We start from the raw sequence: 24,314 nt of genomic DNA, 5'->3' as shown, positions 1-24,314 counted from the left end.
GTGAAGAACAACAAAAAAGCCTCTTGATGTAAGTGAAAGAGGAGAGTGAAAAAGTTGGCTTAAATCTCAATGTTCAGAAAACGAAGATCATGGCATCTGGTCCCATCACTTCATGGGAAATAGATGGGGAAACAGTGGAAACAGTGTCAGACTTTATTTTTTTGGGCTCCAAAATCACTGCAGATGGTGACTGCAGCCATGAAATTAAAAGACGCTTACTCCTTGGACGGAAAGTTATGACCAACCTAAACAGCATATTAAAAAGCAGAGACGTTACTTTGCCAACAAAGGTCCGTCTAGTCAAGGTTATGGTTTTTCTAGTGGTCATGTATGGATGTTAGAGCTGGACTGTGAAGAAAGCTGAGCGCTGAAGAATTGATGCTTTTGAACTGTGGTGTTGGCGAAGACTCTTCAGAGTCCCTTGGACTGCAAGGAGGTCCAACCAGTCCATTTTGAAGGAAATCAATCCTGGTGCTCACTGGAAGGACTGATGGTGAAGCTGAAACTCCAATACTTTGGCCACCTCATGCAAAGAGTTGACTCACTGGAAAAGACCCTGATGCTGGGAGGGATTGGGGGCAGGGGGAGAAGGGGACAACAGAGGATGAGATGGATGCACGGCATCACTGACTCGATGGACGTGAGTCTGAGTGAACTCAGGAGTTGGTGATGGACAGGGAGGCCTGGCGTGCTGCGATTCATGGGGTCGCAAAGACACAGACACAGCTGAGCGACTGAACTGAACTGAACCCAACATAAAAATATACACATTCAGCATTTGTGTACATATATGTAAATACATATATACAGGTTTACATTTGTGTGTTTGTGTGTGTATATGTGTGTACACAGCTAAGAGAAAAACACCCACATCTGTCAATAGGGAATACCTTTGAGGATACTGGCAACAAACTGGATACTTCTTACAGTACGGAACTAGAGGCAGCCTTAACGATCAAAATTACTAGAATGGAGAAGTAAAAATGTGCTTAGATATATATATAGATACTGGAAAACATCTATATAGTATAGATTCTAGTCAGGGAGCACCATGACTGGATATTTTGTCAAGTGAAAACAGAAATGAAAATAAGATCTGTGACACAATAGGATTCACATAAAATTAAAACACAAAAAATATGTTTCACAGGTATCGGTTCACAGGAATACATATATTCAAAAACACATATAAATTACAATAGAAAACCAAGAGAAGAGGTTAGGAAAATAAGAAAAAGTAGGGAGAGGAATATAATACCTTATTCAACAGAATCTAAAAAGACATCAATAGTAAGACGTACCATTATATGCAACTAAAAAAGAAACAACTCTGCTAATTAAACTAAACACTTCTTTATCAGTTAGGAATTTTACCTTTTGTAAAAAAGCTCTTTTAGATTTAAGTTTTATCATACATCACTCTTGTGGAAAACACACACACACACTTATAATTATGTTTTCCAACAAATTCTCATTCTTCAGGGTTTAACTTTTCTGAATCACTTGTTGACTAAGTCACTGATTTCCAGATTTTTCCACATAATACTTTCCGTTTCTGTGGTGAAGTATCATTTACTAGAAGAATTCATAATGGAACTAAAAGCTGTTGTTTCTGGGACTGTAAGCCAAGTTTACATTCAGTCAGATCATCTGCATCTGACTCCAGCTTTAGGAATGTTGCTAAACATGTCTAATTGACCAAATTCTAATCTGTTGAGGCAGGCATTTTCTCTGTTGACATATCCGTGTGAAATGACAGCTACCTCCAAGAATTTTTTTTTAATGCCATCATCTACAACGCAATTTTCAAATTTGCCAAAGAATAAATGAAGGAAAAACTAGAATCAAAGAACATGACAAAGTGAAACAAAGCAAAAGAGGAGCCCTGGGCTGGTTAATGAACAAGGTGAAACATGATTAGTTCACTCTGGACTTGAGGTCAAAATTTAAATAAAGCAGACTTACCCTCTTACTATGCACACTTAGGAACTGGCTGGCGGTTGGGGGGGTTGGGTTGCAGGGCAGCGGCGGGGCTTGGGCAGCAGGGAGAATAAATAAACCAACTGCTTTTAGACACTGGACACTAAGCAACACAGTACTGAGATCTCTGAGGAAAGCAGACAAATGAAACGAAGCTATCATAGATTCAGCTTGTTGCCTTCAAGAGAAAGCTTCCCAGGCCCAAGGAGGGAGAACACAAGCACAGCACCACAATCTTGCTGGAACGAGAAAGAGGAAAGAATTTACGGCAGGACACCCAAGAAGGAGCTACAAGAAGAAAATTCGAAAAAAATCTACATAGCATTCTCATCAGAGATTCACTGCTGAATACTAGTCACATGTGCCCAAGGTGAACACTCCACAAGATCATAACATTAGAGACAAAGGATAATTTCCATGGGCTGATTAATACGTGAAATACAAGTTGAGAAAAGAAGCAGAAAATCAGATCTCAACAGACACTACCCAAGTTAAAACACACAGAGAAAAAGAAAACACAGCATCTATGGGCTGTGGATCAGTATCAAATCAATCAAAATAAATATATGAAGACACTGGCTGAAGTTCATTTTAAAATAACAATTAACAAAAAACAAACAAAAAAAAAGACACCTCACCACATATCCAAGAAGTTCAGAAAACTCCAAGTAGAATTAAAAAAAAAAAAACAACAAACACCCTGATAAATGCACTGCATTTAAACCGATAAAAGCAAAAATGAAGAGAAAATCTTGAAGGCAGTCACAGAAAAAAGACACACCACATATAGAGGAACAAAACTAGGAGTACAGCAGAGTTCTCATCAGAAACTATAGCAGCCAAGAGAGTCTGGAGAGCTTCTGGACTGGTGGGGACCTGGGGAGAATCACACATGTGGAGAGGGCATGGAAGCTCTGCACCCTTTCCCTGTACCTTGTTCTATGCATCTTTCCCATCTGGCTGTTTCTGAGTTATATCCTTTAATATTAAACCAATAATATGGTCATTATTTCAACTTCTAGAGGTGATGGATCATCTACATAGTGGGAACTGGTTGGTTGCTGCAGTAGTCCATACAGGAAGCATCTGTTCAAGTCTTTTGCCCATTTAAAAAACTGGGTTGGGGAAAACGGCCAAGATGGTGGAGAAGAAAGATATTGAGCTCACCTCATCACACGTGCACACCAAAATCACAACAATATGCAGAACAATTATCACTGAAAATGAGTGAAATCTACCAGAAAAAAAAAAAAAAAACTACAACTAAAGACATAAAGTAACCACATCAAGACCATTAAGAGGAACAGACTTGCAATATAATCAAATCCCATACCTCCCAGGTGGGTGACCCACAAACTGGAGACTAATTATGTAACAGAGGTTCTCCCACAGGAGGAGTGAGAGTTCTGAGCCCCATGTCAGCCCCTACAGCTCAGGGGTCCAGCACCAGGAAAAAGAGCCCCCACAGGATTTGGCTTTGAAGGCCAGCAGGGCTTGACTGCAGGAGCTCCACAAGACTGGGGAAAATAGAGACATCACTCTTAGAGTGAAGTGTAGTGAAGTCGTTCAGTCGTGTCTGACTCTTTGTGATCCCATGGACTGTAGCCTGTAAGGCTCCTGGTCCATGGGATTTTCCAGGCAAGAATACTGGAGTGGGTTGCCATTTCCTTCTCCAGGGGGAACTCTTAAAAGGATGCACACAAAATCATACACCCAACAGGACCAAGGGTAAAAGCAATAATCTGACAGGAGCCTGGGCCAGACCAACCTGCTGATCTCAGACGGTCTTCAGGAGAAACAGGGGGCCACGGCAGCCCACCCTGGGGGCTCTGGAGACATTCTGGCATCAAGACCTTGCCCTGCTTAACATCTGTAAGCTCCAGTGCTGGGATTCCTCAGGCCAAACAGCAAAGTGGGTAGGGACACAGGCCCACCATTCAGCAGACAAGCTGCCTAAGACTTCCTGCCTCGACATAACCCTAGACACTGCACTGCTAACAGAGGGCCAAGTCCCAGTTCTACCTATGAGAGGTCAGGCATTGGACCCTCCCGCCATAATGGGGCACAAGCCTTTAGACCAGCCTCATCCTTCAGCGGGCAGACACCATAAACAAGAAAACTATAGTTCCACAAAGTCTGCAAAGGCAGGTCAGACACTACCTGGGACCCAGTGACAAGAAGGGAGGGCACAAGACATTTCCTACAAAGAGCCACTTCTCCAAGATGGAGAACATGGTTAAAATGACCATACTACTCAAGATAATCTAGATTCAATGCAAACCCCTATTAAATTATCAATGATATTTTTCATAGAAAAAAATTTATATTTGTATGGAAACACAAAAGACCCTAAATAGCCAAAACAATCTTGAGAAAGGAGAACAGAGCTGGAGGACTCATGCTCTCTGACTTCAGGCTGTACTATATAGCGACAGTAATCAAAACAGTATGGTCCGGGCACTAAAACAGACATACAGATCAATGAAACAGGACAGAAGGCCCAGAAATAGACCCACGACCTTATGATCATTCAATCCACGACAAAGGAGGGAAGAACATGCAATGGAAAAAATACAGTCTCTGCAATAACTGTTGCTAGGAAAACTGTACATGTGAAAGAATGAAAGCAGAACATTCTCTAACACTATAAACAAAAATAAACTCAAAATGGATTAAAGACCTAAATGTGAGACAAAACACTAAAAAACTCTTAAAGGAAAACACTCTTTAAGCAAAACACTCTTTGACATAAACTGTAGCAAGATTTTTTTTGGATCTGTCTCTGAGGAAAATTGAAAATCAAAACAAGAATAAAGAAATTGGACTTAAGTCAAACTTATATGGTTGTGCACAGCAAAGAAAACCATACAAAACGAAAAGATAACCTACAGATTGGAAGAAAATATTTGCAAAGGATGCTATCAACAGGGGATTAACTTCCAAAACAGACAACTCATGCAATTCAATATTTTTTAAAAAATTTAAAAATGGGCGGAAGACCTAAATAGACATTTCTCCAAAGAAGACATACAGGTGGCCAAGAGGCACATGAAAAGATGCTCAATACTGCTAATTATTAAGAAAAATGCAAATCAGAACTATTATGAGGTATCACACCAGTCAGAATGGCCATCATTAAACAGTCCACAGATAACAAATGCTGCAGAGAAAAAGGAACCCTCCTACACTGTAGGTGGGAGTGTAAACTGTACAGCCACTACGGTAAACAGTCTGAAAGTTCCTTAAAAACTAAAAACAGTTACTACGTGATCCTGCAATCCCACTCCTGGGCATATATTCAGATAAAACTCTAATTCAAAAAGACATATACACCCCAATTTTTATAGTAGTACTATTTACAATAGCCAAGTCATGGAAACAACCCAAATGTCCATCAACAGATGAATGGAAAAAGACGTGGTGTGTGTGTGTATATACACACACACACACACACACACACACACACACACTGGAATATTACTCAGCCATAAAAAAGAATGAAATAATGCCATTTGCAGCAACATGGACATACCCAAATATCCTATGATAACACTTACATGTGGAATCTAAAAAAAAAATGCTACAAATAAACTTATTTACAAAGCATAAAACAGACTCACAGACAGAAAACAAACTTACAATTATTAAAGAGAATAGCAGGGAAGGGGCTGGGGCAAACCAGGGTGAGATAAACTAGGAGTCTGGAATTAGCAGATACAAACTACTATATATAAAATAGGTAAACAACAAGAACACTTAGTATAGCACAGGGAACTATAATCCATACCTTACAATAACCTAATATGGGAAAGAACCTGAAAAAGGATACATATATGTATAAGCAAATCACTTTGCTGTACACCTGATACTAAAACATTGTAAATTTACTACATTTCAACTTTTTAATGGTTTTAAAAAAAACTATATAGCAAAAGACAATCGACTGATATCTTCAAAATACTAAAAGAAAAAAAAACTTTAAACTTAGAATTTTATATCCAGCAAAAAAAAAAAATTCAAATATAAAGACAAAACAAGTAATTTCCAAAATAAATAAATAACTTAGAGAATTCATTGCATACAGACTTCACTATCTGATATATTCACATAAGTTCTATGAGGCACAAGCTGGAATCTAGATTGCCGGGAGAAATATCAATAACCTCAGATATGCAGATGACACCACACTTATGGCAGAAAGTGAAGAGGAACTAAAGAGCCTCTTGATGAAAGTGAAAGCGGAGAGTGAAAAGGCTGGCTTAAAACTCAACATTCAAAAAACTAAAATCATGGCATTTGGTCCCATTGCTTCATGGCAAATAGATGGGGAAACAATGGAAACAGTGACAGACTTTATTTTCCTGGGCTCCAAAATCACTGCAGATGGTGACTGCAGCCATGAAATTAAAAGATGCTTGCTCCTTGGAAGAAAAGCTATGACAAACGTAGCTGCTACTGCTGCTAAGACGCTTCAGTCGTGTCCGACTCTGTGCGACCCCACAGACGGCAGCCCACCAGGCTCTGCCGTCCCTGGGATTCTCCAGGCAAGAACACTGGAGTGGGTTGCCATTGCCTTCTCCATTGTGTGAAAGTGAAAAGTGAAAGTGAAGTCTCTTCAGTCGCGTCCGACTTGTAGCGACCCCATGGACTGCAGCCTACCAGGCTCCTCCATCCATGGGATTTTCTAGGCAAGAGTACTGGAGTGGCTTGCCATTGCCTTCTCCGTGACAAACCTAGACAGCATATTAAAAAGCAGAGACATTATTTTGTTGACAAAGATCTATATATAGTCAAAGCTGTGGTTTTTCCAGTAGTCATGTATGGATGTGAGAGTGAGACCATAAAGAAAGCTGAGCACTGAAGAACTGATGCTTTTGAACTGTGGTGTTGGAGAAGATTCTTGAGAGTCTGCAAGGAGATCAAATCAATCAATCCTAAAGGAAATCAGTCCTGAATATTCATTGGAAGGACTGATTCTGCAGATGAAGCTCCAATACTTTGGCCTCCTGATGTGACGAACTGACTCACTGGAAAATATCCTGATGCTGGCAAAGATTGAAGGCAGGAGGAGATGGGGACGACAGAGGATGAAAGATTGGATGGCATCACCGAATCAATGGACATGAGTTTGAGCAAGCTCCAGGAGTTGGTGATGGACAGGGAAGCCTGGTGTGCTGCAGTCCATGGGATCGCAAAGAGTCCGACACAACTAAGCAACTAAACTGAACTGGAATAAGGAATACAAAGACAGCAAATATACACAAAGACAGAAAGAGCTCTAAAAGTGGTAACAATGAATATAAATATGAAACATATTTTATGTTTAATTACTCTAAACTATAAGCAGCAGGAAGAGTTCACAATTGAATACAGAGCATAATACCATCCCTAGAAACAAGGCAAGCACAAGAGGAAAACAGTAAGACAAATGGAAATTATAACCTAGTATTTTAAGATGGACTAAAAGAAATAAACAAAATTACAAAGCATTGAAAGATAAAGAAAATTCTCAATTAGGCAACCTCAGAAATTAATTATTGGGAAGAAAAACTTATTTTAAAAGAAGTTAAAGAACTCAGGAAAACTTAGAAATAAAGAAAAAGACATAAGAGCAAAGAAGCATAATGGATACTGATTTAAGAGAAAACCAGATGGCTATTTTAGGTATCTGATTTTGCAACCTTACCACAAAACTTTTGATAGGCCATGGAGTGAACCACACTAGTAGTGATTATCTGATCTTTTCATCTTACCATTGTTTATTAAAATAATGATCTTCAGTTGAATCTTGTGAAGAAGATAAATTCATAGCAGCTGCCAAAACTAAAGGTAGATATTACACTGCACAATCCTTAAGCTTGCCCAAAGGTTATGTGTGTCATTTAAGTATGTTAAGAACCAACAGAGCAGAACAGATACAGATACAGAAAATTATTTTTTAGTTCAATATTTTGTATTTCAGTTAATACATCATCTCAGTTAAGCAAGGGTTTCATAACTGGCTTGACACTAAAGTTAAATTTTCAATCAGTGCCTTATTTATACTCTTCCTTTTATATGTATTATCTGCTTCAAAACCAGCATCCAAACTTACCAAATGATAATAAATGGTACAATAAGGCCATTGCTCAATCCATACATATTTTGATAGCAACACTAATTCTATTATGCTTCCACAAAATGTGTCAACTGATTCTAGTAGCACTGATTCTAACTAACCAAGCATTCGATTTTTCAAATTTTAAGTATTATACCAAAAAAAATCATCAAGATAATCAGAACCAGGCACAATTAAGAGTCATTTAGGAAAATAAGGAGTGGTTACACCTTATCTTACCTAACAGGATCAAAGAACCACTTTCATATTTTGGTACCAAATGTGAAATCCTGGCAAACACCACCTGATTCCTTTTAGTGATTTTATAAGTTACAGTGTCTTCATACGTGTATTATATAATCTAAACCTCACAATCCTATAATGGGATACCATTACATCTCAATTTATAAATGAAAAAAAAAAAAAAAAACATACTCAAACATTCATTTGCCCAAAGTTAAATCTCAGGGCTTTTAATTCCAAGTCCAGTGCCCTCTGCATCAGAAGATAAAGTAAACAAATACATGTATCACTGTGACCATGAAATTTCAAATCACTATCAGCATTGAGAAAACCTTGGAAAAATTATTTTGAATATGTTGAAATTTATATACATCTTTCAAGAGTGAAAGACACCCAACAGAAGTCAGCCACAGAAATGTTTCTTCCTTCCCCTCAAAATGTCCAAAACTTGACACTTCCCTAGCTTCCTCCTTCCCCTTAAACCAGCTGCTTTGTGACCATCCCCAAGCTACCCTTCATTTTCAATTGGCCCTAAGTGGATTCAGGACTGAAAGACAAGGAAATAAATGAAAAGGAAAATAATACTAACTTCAAATCATTTTTTAATACCTATACAGATAACACTAGATCCCAAGCACCAATCTTCACAGAGAGCAGTTAAGTTCCAGCCTCTGTCCATTCATCTCACTCCTTCCTAACTTCATTTGATATGATAAAAGCCCTAGAAAACTTAAATGTCCCTTTTAATAGAGATTAAATTTATCCTGTATTTTATAAAAGAGATTCCTTTCATATCTCCACATTTAACTTTGTCTTATATCACAGGATTCTCTGAATAAGGACAGGAAAGGTAAAGAAGAAAAGAAAGACAAGGCAAAATTTTTAGACTCTGTAATTTAACAATGAAATCTTAAAAAAATAAAATAAAATAGAGGCGGGTAGGGCATTCAAAATAGCTCTGGTAGTGTCTCAGGAGCAGAGTTTTTGTTTTTTTGCTTTTTTTTTTTTAATGAGACCAGGTAGGCTAGGGGGGAAAAGGACACCATGATTAACACAAGTGATAGGCATGAAAAAATAAGCAAGGGGGCCAAGCTCGGGTGTTCCGTCCACTGCAATCCCCTAAAAAAAGTAGACGGATCAGGAAAGCAAATATGGCCAAAGAGTGTCACTATTGATTCCTCCCAGTATGAAATCACCCCAATACACTCTCAATTTCCTCCCGGATCTTATTTTATTCACACATTCCCAAGATTCCACTTCTCAGAGTAGCAGTTCTAACCAGGAAAGGCTTACAGTTAGAGAAGAATTTCAATTAGGCTTGTGAGTTATAAGTGGAACAATTAAGAGAATTGTCTCATAGCAAACAGCATCACCAGGGCTCACAGGATCTGGTGTTAGATTCAAGGTGGATCTAGGGACTTCAGTGCACTTACATGGAATACAGATCTTCAACAGAGCTCTGCTATTGATGTGACTAATGTTTCTTTTTCTGCGTCTCAAGGATATCTCAGCTTGCAATATACAACTGACCCTTGAACAACACAGGTTTGAATTATGTGGGTCCACTTACACACAGATTTTTTTCAATAATACTACAGTACAAGACAATCTCCATTTGGTTGAATGCACAGATGTGGAGGGACTGTGGATATGAAGGGTTGACTTAAGTTAAAGTAGATTTTCAACTGGGCAGAGGGTGGGCATCCCAACTGCTGTGCTGTTTAAGTCAACTGTATAGCCCTTCAAGCATCAGAACTACTTTAAGAACTTTAATATTTTTAAAAAATAGGCCAATTCAAGTGTTTTTCTTTTTAAATTTCAAATTCCTGAGACAGAAAATATGATTGATACAAAATAAATACTGTTTCATGCCAATACCAACAAAATGCAACTGTTATATTTTAGTCATTAATTCAGAAAAGCAACCATCACAGACCAATGAGCTAGGAAAGATAGCAGGTTCACACATTAGAAAAACACGGATGCATATGCAGGAGGGGCTACAAAAGTATGGACAGGGGAGATACCATACCTAATATGTTTCATTAGACAATGAAAGAAAGTGAAAATGATTCAGTCCTGTCCCACTCTTTGCAACCTCATGGAGTATATAAGCCATGGAATTCTCCAGGCCAGAATACTGGAGTGGGTAGCCTTTCCCTTCTCCAGGGGATCTTCCCAACCCAGGGACTGAAACCATGTCTCTCATATTGCAAGTGGATTCTTTACCAGCTGAGCCACAAGGGAAACCCAAGAATACTGAAGTGAGTAGCCTATCCCTTCCCTGGCGGGTCTTCCCAACCCAGGGATTGAACCCACATCCCCTGCATCACAGGCAGATTCTATACCAGCTGAGCCACCAGAGAAGCCCTGATACTGTCAGTCCCATCATCGGGAGAAAGAAACATCCATCCACGTGGAAGATGTATTCCTTATAGCCATGTAGAAGATGTGCTCCTTATATTTCCACCTGGAGTTTTTAAAGTAACTTTTGAAAAAATACTGCTTTGGGGACTTCCATGGTAGTCCAGTGGCTGAAAATCTGCCTTCAATGCAGGGAACGCAGGTCTGATCTTTGTCAGGGAACTAAACCCCACGTGCCGCAGGGCAACCACCAGTGGTGAAGGCTGCTCAGCACTGTGAATGCACCGAGCTGTGCACTTTAAATGGGGATCCTACATGGCGCGCATTTTACTTCTTTTTTTTTTTCTTTTTTTTTAGAAAAAGAAAACAGAACTTATGACTTCCCAGATGGTGCAGTGGTAAAGAATCTGCCTGCCAATGCAGGAGACACAAGAGATGCAGGTTCTATCCCTGGGTCGGGAAGATGCCCTGGGGGAGGAAATGGAAACCCACTCCAGTATTCTTGCCTGAAAAAATTCCACAGAGGAGCTTGGTGGGCTACACTCCATGGAATCACAAAGAGGCGGACACAACTGAGCGCGCGTGCACGCACACACACACGTAGAACTTACACTTCTGGCCGTGAGGGAATAACTGGGGTGGATCCTACAGAACGGAGGCATACTATTTACAAAATTCTTACACTGTTTATGAAGTGACATTACGTTATTTGAAGGCAGACTATAAAAAATTAAAAATGAGTATTATAAACCGTAGGGCAAGCACTTCCCCCCAAACACACACACACACACACCCCCCATACAAGTACTACTAATAAGTCAACAGTAGCAACAAAAGAGAAATCTTAAAAATACACAATTAATCCAAAAGAAGAGAGAGAAATAAGGGGAAAAAAGAGAGAAAAGGAATAGAAGAATAGAAAGGACAAATAGAAAACAAAGAGCAAGCAAGATGTATACATAAAACCAAGCATATAATTATGTTAAAATGCAAAAAGTCTAACCAAGCCAATTAAAAGGCAAATTGTCGTAGTAAGCAAAAAAGACTCAACCATAAGCCATCTACAAGAACCCTACTTTGAAACAGACGTAGAAGTAGTGAAGGACAAAAACACATACCATGTAAACATTTAAGGAAATAAAGTTGGAGAAGCTATGTTAACAGACTAAATGGATTTCAGACCAACAAACATTCCCACTAATAAGCAAGGACATTTCAAAATGATAAGGGGATCAACCTACCAACTCTAAATGTGTGTGCCCTACTACTAAAGTTTCAAAGTACATGAAACACAAATTGACAGAATTGCAAGGAAACATAGTAACACCCACAACTACACCTGGCATGGTTAAAGGTTTTAACAAACCTCTTTCAGTAACTGACAGAACAAGTATACAGAAAATCAGTATGGGTGTACAGAGCTTAACACATCAACAAACGACATTTATAGAATATACCAGTCTACACACAGGAGAATACTCATTTTTTTTTTCAAATGCATATGGAACATTAACCAAGATAAAGCCTATGGGAGAAAATGAAAGAAGTCAGTAAATTTAAAAGGACTGAATTCATACAAATGCTATTCTCTGAACAAAGCTACATTGCATCAAGAGTCAGTAACAAACTGATATCCAGAGAATTCTCATTTAGAAATTAAAATACATCTAAGTAACCCATTCTTCCAATCACAATGGAAAGGATAAAAAAAGTATATGGAACTGGGTGAAAATTAGTGCAGGATTAGTAAGGGAAACTACTAGAATTAAATTTTTCTCAGAAAAAAATGTAAGCTTCTGTATTCAAAGTTAGAAAAAGAAGATAAAACTCAAAGTAGAATTTAAAAAACAAAGCCAAATATCAGTGAAATAGAGTTATTTGAAAAGATTAATAAAACTGACAATCCTCTGACTAAACAGTTCAAGGCAAAAAAAAAAAAGAGAGAGAGAGAGAAAACAAATTATCAGCATCAGGAATGAAAGAAAGAAGGGACATCCTTCCAAATCCTACAAACATTTAAAGCATAAAGAAGTGCTAATATTTATGAACCTTATGCCAACAAACTCAATAGCTTGGGTGAAATGGAGAAATCCCTTAGCAGACAAATTAACAAAGCTCACTCGCTCACTTAAATAAAAAACCTGAACAGTCCTTTATCAGTGAAAGAAACTGGTAGTAAATAAAACCTTTCCACAAAAACTATGGCTTCACTGATGAATTCTACCAGACACCTAAGAAGAAATACACCAATTTCATAAACTCTTTCGAAAATAGACAACATTTCTCATCCCCTTTTAGAAGTCCAGTATTACTCTATGTGATGGGCTAGACTGTGTCCTCTCCCAAATCCATACATTGAAATCCTGACCCTCGGTACCTCAGAGTACTCCAGACTGTATCTGGAGACTGGACATTAAAGAGGTAATTACAGTAAAGTAAGGTCATATATGCAGGACCTAAACCAAATATGACTGGTGTTCTTACCAAGATACAGACAACACACAGACCAGAGCACAACTATGTAAAGACACAACAAGAGGTGGCCATCAGCAGGCCAAGAGGGAAGAACCCAAATCTGACAACACCTCAATCTTGAACTTCTAGCCTCTAAAACTGAGAAAGTAACTTTCTGCTTTTTAAGCTACCCAGTCTGTGATTATGTTTCAACAGCCCTAGAAACTAATAACCCTGATACCAAAACTTATATATAAATACATAAAGTAAATATATGTGTACATTATATGAAAACAATAGATCAATGTCACTCATAAATAAAAATGAAAAATATAGCTTTAAAAAATTAGTGTATGAAAATTGCTCAGTCATGTCCAACTCTTTGTGAGGCCATGGACTGCCAGGTTCCTCTGTCCATGGAACTCTCCAGGCTAGAACACTGGAGTGGGTAGACGTTCCCTTCTCCAGGGGATCTTCCCAATCCAGGGATCAAACTCAGGTCTCCCACATTGCAGGTGGATTCTTTACTGTCTGATCTACCAGGGAAGCCCAAGAATAGTGCAGTGGGCAGCCTAACCCTTCTCCAGCAGATCTTCCCAACCCAGGAATCGAACCAGGGTTTCCTGCATTGTGGGTGGATTCTTCACCCTCTGAGCCACCAGGGAAGATCCCAAAATAAGACATAAAATTCAAAAAGAAAGAAGTAAAACTATATTGATTTTCAGATGACATGATTGTCATCTTAGAAAATCATATGGTTCTACCAAAAAACTGTTACAAGTAGCAAGTGAACTTAACAATTTAAAGAAAAAAGTCAATATACAAAAATAATTTGTATTTCTACGTATTAGCAACATTAGGAAACTGAAATTAACACAAGAGCATCAAAAACATGAGCCACTCAGGAGTAAGTTTAACAAAATATGTGCAAGATCCAAACATGGAGAACTATAAACTCTGCTAAGAGATGTTCAGGACCTAAATAACTGCAGAAACATATTATGTTTATGGCTCAAAGATTCAATATTGTTAAGATGTCAAATCTCCCCAAATTGAGTCAGAGATTCAAAGTAACCCAAATTAAAATCCTAGAAATCTTTTTTTTAAGAATTGGTAAGCTAAAATATATGTGGAAATGCAAACTTCCTAAATAACTAAAAATAGAGGAACAAAACTACACTATCTGATTTCAAGATTTACAACAATGATACAGAAATTAAGACTGCGGTATACACATAAAGATGAACACTTAGATCAATGGAACAGAATAAAGACTTCAGAAATAAACTTAAACATATTAATTTTTGAGAAATACTCCAAGAAAATTTAATGAAAAAAGATGGTCTTTTCAACAAATGGGTGCTTCAATAACTGGACATCTACAGTGGAGGGGAAAAATCTTCAAATCTTACCACAAACAGTATATAAAAACTAACATAAAATGATTGTACCTAAGTACAAAAAAGCTATAAAGTTTCTAGAATATACAAGAAGATTTAGACAACAATTTCAGTAGAACATAAAAGTCACAGACCACAAAAGAAAAAAGTCCAATAAACTGGACTTAAATTTTAAACTTTTGCACTTCAAAAGACTGCTCAGAAAACTAAAAAGTAAACAAGACTGGGAGAAAACATCACAATATACAGACTAACAAAAGACTTGCAGCCATAAGCCTTACAACTTAACACAAACATGAGAAATATACACGAGAGATTAGAAGACACACTATGAAAGATATGCAAGTGGAAATAAGCACATGGAAGTATGCTCAACATCATCAGTCATTAAGAAAATGCAAATTATGACAATAAGATACTACTAAACATACCACTAGAACGACTGAAATTTGAAAGACTGAAAGCAGGCGTTGGCAAGAATGTGGAACTGAAACTCAAACATTGCTGGTAGAAATGCAAAATGATAGTCACATTAGAAAACCATTCTGCAGTTTCTTATCATGTTAAACATACAGTTGGCCACACAACCCAAGAATACACTCCTATATATTTACCCAAGAGATGTGAAGATGGGTCTACACAGAAACCTGAATATGAATGTTTACAACAGCTTTCTTTACAATCACTGAAAACTTCAGAAACAAAGAAACTCAGTATCTCTCAACGATGCATATATAAAGAAGTCATGTTATATACCTGGTGGCTCAGACGGTAAAGCGTCTGCCTGTAGTGCGGAAGACCAGGGTTCAATCCATGGGTTGGGAAGATCCCCTGGAGAAGGAAATGGCAACCCACTCCAGTACTCTTGCCTGGAAAATTCCATGGACCGAGGAGCCTGGTAGGCTACAGTCCATGGGGTCCCAAAGAGTCGGACATGACTGAGCAACTTCACTTTCACTTTCATGTTATATCCATGTAATGGAATACTACTCAGAAGTTAAAAGAAAAAAATTAGTGAAACATTCACCATTATTAAGGGCTTCCCTGGTAGCTCAGCTGGTAAAAGAATCTGCCTGCAATGCAGGAGACCCCAGTTCAATCCCTGCATCAGTAAGATCCCCTGGAAAAGGGCATGGCAACAACCCACACCAGTATTCTTACCTGTAGAATCCCCATGGACAGAGGAGCCTGGCGGGCTACAGTCCATAGGGTTGCAAAGAGTCGGACACGACTGAGTGACTAAGCACACACAGCACAGCACTTACCATTACTCAATCTCAAAAACATTACTCCAAGTGAAAGAAGTCAGCCACAAAAGACTACAGACTGAATGACTCTATTTACATAAAATCCTAGAAAAGGCAAAACTATATTGAAGGAAAACAGACTGCCAGGTTATCAGAGGTGAGAGAAGACTGAGTGCCAAGCTGTGGCACAGTGAACTCATGAGCGTGATGGAAACGTTGTGTATCTTAATTAGGGTGGTAACACAGATATATTCATTTGGCAGGCTCGCTGAACTATACACTTAAAACTGGTGACCTCTATTGCATGCAAATTATATCTTAATAAGGTTGATTGTAAACAAAATCACTGGTCTCTGAAAGGCAAGGTAATATAGTGGTTAAGAACTTGAGCTTTGAGCCAAAACATCTGGATATAAACACTGTTACCACCATTATTAACTATATGAATTGAGACAAGTTACGTAACCTCTCTGACCTTCACTTCCTCATCTATAAAATGGGAATTAGGGACTTTCTGCTGGTACAGTGGATAAGAAGAATCTGCCTGCCAATGCAGGGGACATGGGTTCAGTTTCTGGTCTGAAGACTCTACATGCAGTGGAGAAACAAAAGCCCATGCACTACAACTACTGAACCTGTGTGCTGCAATTACTGAAGCCTGTGCACTAAAACAAGTGAGCTGCAATTAATTTTTTTCAATGGGAATTATCTGCATCAAATAGTTGTTGTAAAGATTAAGTCATGTCAAACCCTTAGGATAGTGCCTGGCAAATAATAATAATTTATATTGGAACTCAGTCGGTAAAGGATCTGCCTGCAGTGCAGGAGGCCCGGGTTCGATCCCTGGGTTGGGAAGGTCCCCTGGAGAAGGAAATGGCAACCCACTCCAGTATCCTTGCCTGGAAAATCTCATGGACAGAGGAGCCTGGGGGGCTGCAGTCCATGGGGTCGCAAAGAGTCAGGCATGACTGAGCGACTAACACTTACTTACTTATATTGGAACACATATTATTATTATGTGGGCACCTCTAATAGATCAGTTGGTAAAGAATCCACCTGCAACACAGGAGACTCCAGTTCAATTCCTGGGTCAGGAAGATCTGCTGGAGAAGGGATAGGCTACCCACTCCAGTATTCCTGGGCTTCCCTTGTGGCTCAGCTAGTAAAGAATCAGCCTGCAATGTGGGAGACCTGGGTTGGGAAGATCCCCTGGAGAAGGGAACAGCTACCCACTCCGGTATTCTGGCCTGGAGAATTCCATGGAATGTATAGTAGTCCATGGGTCACAAAGAGTGAGACACGACTGAGCGACTTTCACATTATTATTATGTATACCGAACCAACTGTTAGTACTTTTTAGTGAACTTGGCATTTATAAACTTTGAGTTTCAAGCATCTACATGAGCCTCTAACACAGTTATCTGAAATTTTCACTAAACCCACTTTGCTTCATTATCTCTATCTGATCCAAAAGCCCATCCTTAAACTAAACTGAGGTCTCATACTCAGTAAGACATGGGCAACAGGTCTCATCTTTAGCGCTAAATATGATTAATAGGTAGTGGCTGCCCAGACTGCTATGTTGAGGACTGTGAGACAACATTTGAATTCCAAAAGAGTGCTTAACATCTGCCATGACACTAAGAGAAGCAGTGATGCTAGGGTGTGATATTATAATTATGTGATTAAAAGTTTTTCTTCACATAATCGTGAACTCCTTCAGGACAGTCTGTTATTAACAGTTTGACACAAGAGGCTGTCTGTCACATTTATTAAACAGTAGATGGACTTAACACAGATTCGACCTACATCTGATCAGGCAGAGTAAATTTTCCCATAAGGGCTTACTGCTGCTGCTGCTGCTAAGTCGCTTCAGTCGTGTCCGACTCTGTGCGACCCCATAGACGGCAGCCCACCAGGCTCTGCCGTCCCTGGGATTCTCCAGGCAAGAACACTGGAGTGGGTTGCCATTGCCTTCTCCATTGTGTGAAAGTGAAAAGTGAAAGTGAAGTCGCTCAGTCGCGTCCGACTTGTAGCGACCCCACGAACTGCAGCCTACCAGGCTCCTCCATCCATGGGATTTTCTAGGCAAGAGTACTGGAGTGGGGTGCCATTGCCTTCTCCAAAGGGCTTACTATCGACTTAAAAATACTTATTTCTGCTACAACTTTCAGGGAGCTGGAAAGGCTAACACAGAGACAGTCATTATGTGACAGTGTAAAAGAAAGATACTGTCTTCCAAACAGAGGACAGACTCATAATTTAACAGACCATGTTAGAAAATTTTGAAAAGTAAGGCAACACAGACTTCCTTTAAATGTCAGAGACTCATCCAACTTCAAGCTATATATACCACTCCCTACTGTACTACAGACTCTTCATCTATAAAATCAGAATTTACAACTTGATGGTACTTTCAATCCTTTGAAAGAATTATTAAAGTCAAAACTATAAATCCCTAAAATGTCCATCAATTCTACAATAAGATATAAGCTTACTTTGAAATATAAGTAAGGAGAGACCAATACATGTTACTGACAATTCAGCATTTGACTTTAAATCAACTGTTCTCAAACAGGGTGAAAGGACAAGTCATTATCACCAAGGGAGCTTTTGCAAACTACACTGCCCACTCCAGCCCCCAATTCTGTTAAGTCCTCTTAGGATGTGGGCAGACAGGCAGGCAAGGGGAGGGAGTAAGAATAAAAACACGTGTCTCCTGGACTTCCCTGGTGGTCCAGTGGTTAAGACTCTGAGCTTCCACTGCAGAGACCTCAGGTTGGATTCCTGGTCAGAGAAATTCCGCATGCCACAGGGTGTGGTCAAAAAAAAAAAAGTTATCTCCTGTGATTATGAAACAGCTGTTTTCCTCCAATCCACCACATTTAAGAACCATGAGGCTAAATGCATATAATTGATCTTATAGATCTGAAATTTTAAAATTCCATAAAAGAAAGCACTAAACTGAGAATCGGGAGATGTGAGTTGTAATTTTGTTCCTGAACAGTCCAATCTGAAACAGTTACTTAACTTCTCTCTACCTCTATGAGAATACAATTATATTAGCATTACATTAAATTTGGAAGTTCTATACAACTTAACAGAGTTGTTCTAGGATAAAATGAAACATGAAGCATAAACATCTTTAAAATGTGAATGAGGAATTATTATCATTATTCAAACGTAAGCCTCATTAAGATGTAATACCTTAGAATAATTTGGACTGGTTCACAGTGTAACCTTGAAGTGACAAGACCAACCACCCAGGGCCAATTAGAAATGAAAAGGATTCCTTGGGCTTTGCCTAGTCCTTTATCTTCCTACCCTAACTAAACACTTGGCCAAATCAAATCTAGCTTGAGACTCAGGAAAACTGATTACCATTAATGAATTCTTCTGAAAAGTCAACCTCACCAGCAAGAGACCAAGGACTATGACATTCTTAGAAAGTGAAATATTCAGAATTTTTAACTAAAGACTCTCACTGGACACTTCCACTTAGAATATAAAAGAAAACAAACAAACAAACAAAAAAACCTAAGCAACATGGTTAAGATTCAGAGACTGGATTTAAATATTTTTTTTTAAGTTAGGTGACAGACTAACAAAAATTTTAATAATTTTACCCCTAAAAAACAAAAATTAGTGCCAGTGGCTTACCCTATCCCTCTCCAATTCTCTATAAAATGGCTTACAGTAAGTGTAATAAGTAAATACAAGTGCATACAGGGCCTGGCAGACAGTGAGTGTCAAATATCTGTTGGATGAATGATGAATTCCCTTCTTTCATCTTGTATTTTAGTGCGCCTACATGGATGCTAGCAAGTTTGTTTCCTTTAATCTACTTATAAGTGAAATGGAAATGGTGGCCAAAAAGACAAGTTCTAAAAATCCTCACTTTGTTTCATTAGTTTCTACTTTTATCACATGGCATTCTCTACCAGGTACAAACACTTAGACCTAAACATAAGCTGCTTAAGTTATTTATTAAAAAAAAATTACAATTCTAGTCCAGCTTCAGTGAAAAATGAATCAATTCTCAATCCAGAATAATGTATGACAAAAGCAAAAATATAAAGCCATTTTCACTGCAAGAACTAGAAACTGTAATCAATAAATTTCTTATACTCCCAACTTCTAGCCCTATTGTATTTAATGACAACTTACGATCTGCAACCCTGAAGTGAATCAACTTACCCTCTAATGATAGTGTAAGCCAACTTCCCGTATCACTAATACACTAAGTCTATCAACAATTTCCTCCAGAAGAAAAGCACAAGATCCTACCAGTTCTCACTCAGCTAACAGCAATTCCTTTCTTCTAATCTTACCATCTGAATTGGACAAAACCCAGTGAAAACTCAAAACACTCTCAAGCAAGACAATCAACTCCGTCTTTCACTTAATATGAATAAGCCCCTTATGCCAAATGTCATAACTGAGTACTGCTGTATACTATCTACGACGACACATCCAACTTCAAGGGTTTCTCAAATCAGAAGTTCTAAAAAACTCTGATGTGTTAACACAAGTGCCAAGTGCAGCGCAATTACATCTGACCCACGGATGGTATTTAAAAATGTGGCCCCCCCTTTCAAGACATTCAACTGAGAGGTGCAGTTTTTTTGCGAACAGACTTTCTTGACTACAGGAGCCTCAACAGCAGATTTAAAAGTAAATGACCTAGCCTTTGAAGTAGGAGGCGATATTTACACGTACACACAACGGATATTTACATCAGAGCACACACGACGGATATTTACAGCAAATACTACTTCTCCTTAAAACAGCCATACCCATGTTTAGAATACCATCTACCACACTTTCAATAAACAAACTGTGACCAACAACTCCCTCCCTCAGCATACCAGGAAGCTTAATTCTCTTTTACAAGTTTAATTCACCTCCACGAGCAATCCGGACTGACAGGGTACCTAATTCACCAGACGGCCAGAAAATTCAAGGCCCAACCTCCGTGCCCACCTTTTCCCTTTTATGCATAGCCACTTATTTGACCTTCCATCTCGCCCTCTTATTTATTATTGCCTAAGCTCCCTTCACGTCTTCCCCCCAACACTGTCCTCTCTAGTACCCTCACCCTGCGTCGGGATGCCAACATTTCCCCATCCCACCCCACCAACCCCTGCAAACGCTCGAATCCCTCTGCAGACACCGCTACAGCGCCCCACAAACCGCCCTCACCCCGAGCCCAACAGCCCCAACAGCAGAAACTCCTAATGCAAAGACTTGGCGGGGGGGGGGGGGGGGGGGGGCGGTTACTGCTTGAGGCTGCTCGTCCAACCCACCAGACAAAGTCGTTGCTTTTGTCCTCGTAGGAGTTGATGAGCCCGTTGCACAAGGGGGCGAGCAGAGGTCGCTTCCTGCTGCCGCTGCTTAGGCTGGAACTGCTCCCTCCTACGCCGGCGCTGGGCCTGGCCGCGCAGCTGAGCCGGGACAGGCCCGCGGACACCGCCCCGCCGCCGCTCCCGCCGCCGCTGCCGGACACCGCGGCCGCCACCAGCACAGGCCGCGCCGGGCCCCCGAGACCGCCGGAGCCCGTGGCCTGGGCCGCCCCGCCGGACCCCAGAGCCGCCGCCGAAGCCGCTACGGAAGGGGGCGACGGGGAAGAGGATAAGGACGAGGAGGCGGAAGTCACCGAGGAGGCCGCCGAGGAGCCCGGGCTGGTGCCGGCGGAGCCCGATCCGGCCTGGCGGCTCCCAGACATCGTGACTCCCTCCCCTCCGGCTGGGAGCTCGGAGGAGAGGGACCGCGACCCGCCGCCGCCGCCGCCGCCGCCGCCTCCCTCCCCTCTGTCTTCAGTGCATCCTGAGGACGCGCGCCGCGTCGGGAGGTGGGGCTGAGGAACAATAAAGTTGATTTTTGTAAAGGCAAAATCACACAGCAGCGTCCGACGGGAGGGGGCGGAGGGAACTATTAAAGCAAAGCAGGAACCACCACCGCTCTCGGGACCGCCGCCGCCGCGATCGCCGCCGCAGCCAACCCGAGCGCGCCGTGGGTCGGCCGTGCGCGCGCGCGAGCGGCGGAAGGGGCGGGAGCGGCGGGGGATACAACTTCAGACGCTGCCCGGGCGGCGCTCAGACGCGCCGAGCGCGCCCTGGGAGACGGCGGCGGCCTAGCAACGACGCCGCCCTATTGGAGAGCCGGTTTTCTTTCGTAACGTGCCCGAGGGTAGGGCCGTCTGAGGGAACGAAAGGGCAGCGGAGAGAGAAATCGATGGTGGCGGTGGGCTTGGGGCAGGGGGACGGGGGAGAAAAAGTGCTGTGAAAGCAACTGCGCACGCGCGCCCGGGGCGCAGACCCTCCTGCTTTACCCAGGGCCCCGGCTCCTGGCGGAGGGGAGCGGCGCCGGCGCGGGGGCTGCCGCACCGCGCATGCGTGGGGGTGAGCCGCATTCCTGAACATGAACTGGGAGCGGCGGCTGGTGGCTTGGGAGGCAGGCAGTTTGACCCGGTGGCCAGGGTACGACAGGTACTTCAATTCGGATATTGAAGGCTGGGACACAAGGAAAGAACCTGGAAGCCCCGAGCCGCTGAGAGTTCTGGACTGACAGGACTCCGGGCGCTGCTGCTGTTAGCCATTCCACAGTACTGAAGTCAGTGAACAGTGCTTTGTACAGTGCAAGCGTGGTAGCAGGTGTTTCCAATTGTACGTGCTCGACCATGATCTCACTCCTTTGAAAAGTTATTTACCAAGTTCAGCATCATAATAATGAGAAAACAAGTTACATTTAATCGGAACATAGCTCAGTTAAAACCTCCGTCTGATATGTGTCTGATACGATTTTTAGCGCAAAACAAGGAAAATCTGGCAATTAATGCTACCAGAAGTTGCAGTTTCTGGTAGGCTTTTTGAAATACGGAAATTTGTTTACAGATTTTCATTTGCCATTTTGAGACCCGCCCCCCCCCCCCCCCCCCAGATTCTGGGTGATGTAAATTAGAAACAACTAACTCTGATTGTCAGTATACTTTCCAATACTCATGCTATGATTCTTAGAGGGAAGGATCTCAGTTAATTCTCTTAGGTGCAATTAGAGGGCCTTTCCCTAAGAATACCTGTCCATGCTGAGGGGACAGGGCCAGGCGAGGGCTTCGATGCAGGCCCAGCAGCAATACCTAGCCATTCACCTGGCCGTCAACCACCCATCCATCTTAAGTCTGCCTTAGCTGCTCACCCTCATATTCCTAGCTCAGGTTTCTGCTCAGAATAATGATACAGGGATGGGCATATCAGATTTCTAACAACCCTCTTCTTTTCCTGATTATTCTGTTATACAACCCTTTGTTTAAATTTATTTTCCAGACCCAATTAAAATATCAAGCCTTACTGACTTCTCAGCATAAAGAGTTGCACTCTCATTTGTGTCCCTAGAATATTTTGTTTGCACTTACAACATTGTATTTTATACTTTATAATTCTCCTCCATTAAACTATCAGCTTGAGCTTTATATTCCCAGCCAATTCATGTAACCCGATACCTGGCCTATGATCGGTGCTTATTAAGTATTTCTGGGCAAACAAAGCAATTGATCTCATTTTTATTTTAATTATTTGCTTAAAGTCTGTCTTTCCAACTAAAATTTAAGCTCCATGAAAGAAAGGACCATACAAGTTCTCAGTGGGCCTTCAAATAATTTTTTATGAAGGAATCCATAAATAAATGAATGTAAATAATTTGATGAATATTCCCCCCCTTTATTTAATTGCTTGACAATATTATGTTGGTTTCTGCCACACATCAGCGTGAATCAGCCATAGGTATAGGTATGTCCCCTCCCTCTCAAACCTCCCTCCCACCTCCCTCCCCATCCCACCTCTCTAGGTTGTCACAGAGCCCCAGTTTGAGTTCCCTGAGTCATACAGCAAATTCCCACTGGCTATCTATTTTACACATAGTAGTATATATGTTTCCATGCTACTTTCTCCATTCATCCCACCCTCTCCTTCCCACCCTACCCATCTTGTCCATAAGTCTGTTCTCTGTCTGCATCTCTACTGTTGTTCAGTCTCCCAGTTGTGTCTGACTCTTTTTGATCCAATGGACTGCAGCATGCTGTGCCTCCCTACCCCTCACCATCTGCCAGAGTTTGCCCAAGTTCATGTCCATTGCAATCCATGCTGCCCTGTAAAAAGGATCATCAGTACCACCTTTCTAGATTCCATATATATGCATTAATGTACAACATCTGTTTTTCTCTTTCTGACTTACTTCATTCTGTATAATAGACTCTAGGTTCATCCACCTCGTTAGCACTGACTCAAATGTGTTCCTTTTTATGGCTAAGTAATATTCCATTGTATATATGTACCACAGCTTTATCCATTCAGCCATCAAGGGACATCTAGGCTACTTCCATTTCCTAGCTAAAGTGAATAGTGCTGCAATGAACATTGAAGTACATGTGTGTTTTTGAATTATGGTTTTCTCAGGGTATATGCCCAGTAGTGGGATTGTTGGGTCATATGGTAATTTTATTCCTAGTTTTCTTAAGGAATCTCCATACTGTCT

General features: G+C 40.8%; 1 protein-coding gene across 12 annotated transcripts in view; it reads right to left on the bottom strand.

Annotated features, from left to right (window-relative positions):
• Positions 1-21,805, bottom strand: part of COP1 (COP1 E3 ubiquitin ligase) — a 236,663-nt gene extending 214,858 nt beyond the window's left edge. For 6 of the 12 annotated variants that reach the window (XM_025285595.3, XM_044942801.2, XM_044942800.2 and 3 more), the window contains exon 1: positions 21,092-21,801. In XM_025285595.3, the coding sequence (XP_025141380.1) occupies positions 21,092-21,510 (419 nt within the window). In that variant the 5' untranslated portion in view covers positions 21,511-21,801. Of the gene's footprint in view, positions 1-21,091 lie in introns of all 12 variants that reach the window. The other 6 variants (XM_025285590.3, XM_025285593.3, XM_025285592.3 and 3 more) reach the window with 3 other exon arrangements.
• Between the last annotated feature and the right edge of the window lie 2,509 nt (positions 21,806-24,314).

The sequence above is a fragment of the Bubalus bubalis genome, chromosome 5 (genome assembly GCF_019923935.1).
Source record: "Bubalus bubalis isolate 160015118507 breed Murrah chromosome 5, NDDB_SH_1, whole genome shotgun sequence".
Classification (NCBI taxonomy): Eukaryota; Metazoa; Chordata; class Mammalia; order Artiodactyla; family Bovidae; genus Bubalus; species Bubalus bubalis.
This window is presented reverse-complemented; position numbering and strand designations above follow the sequence as displayed.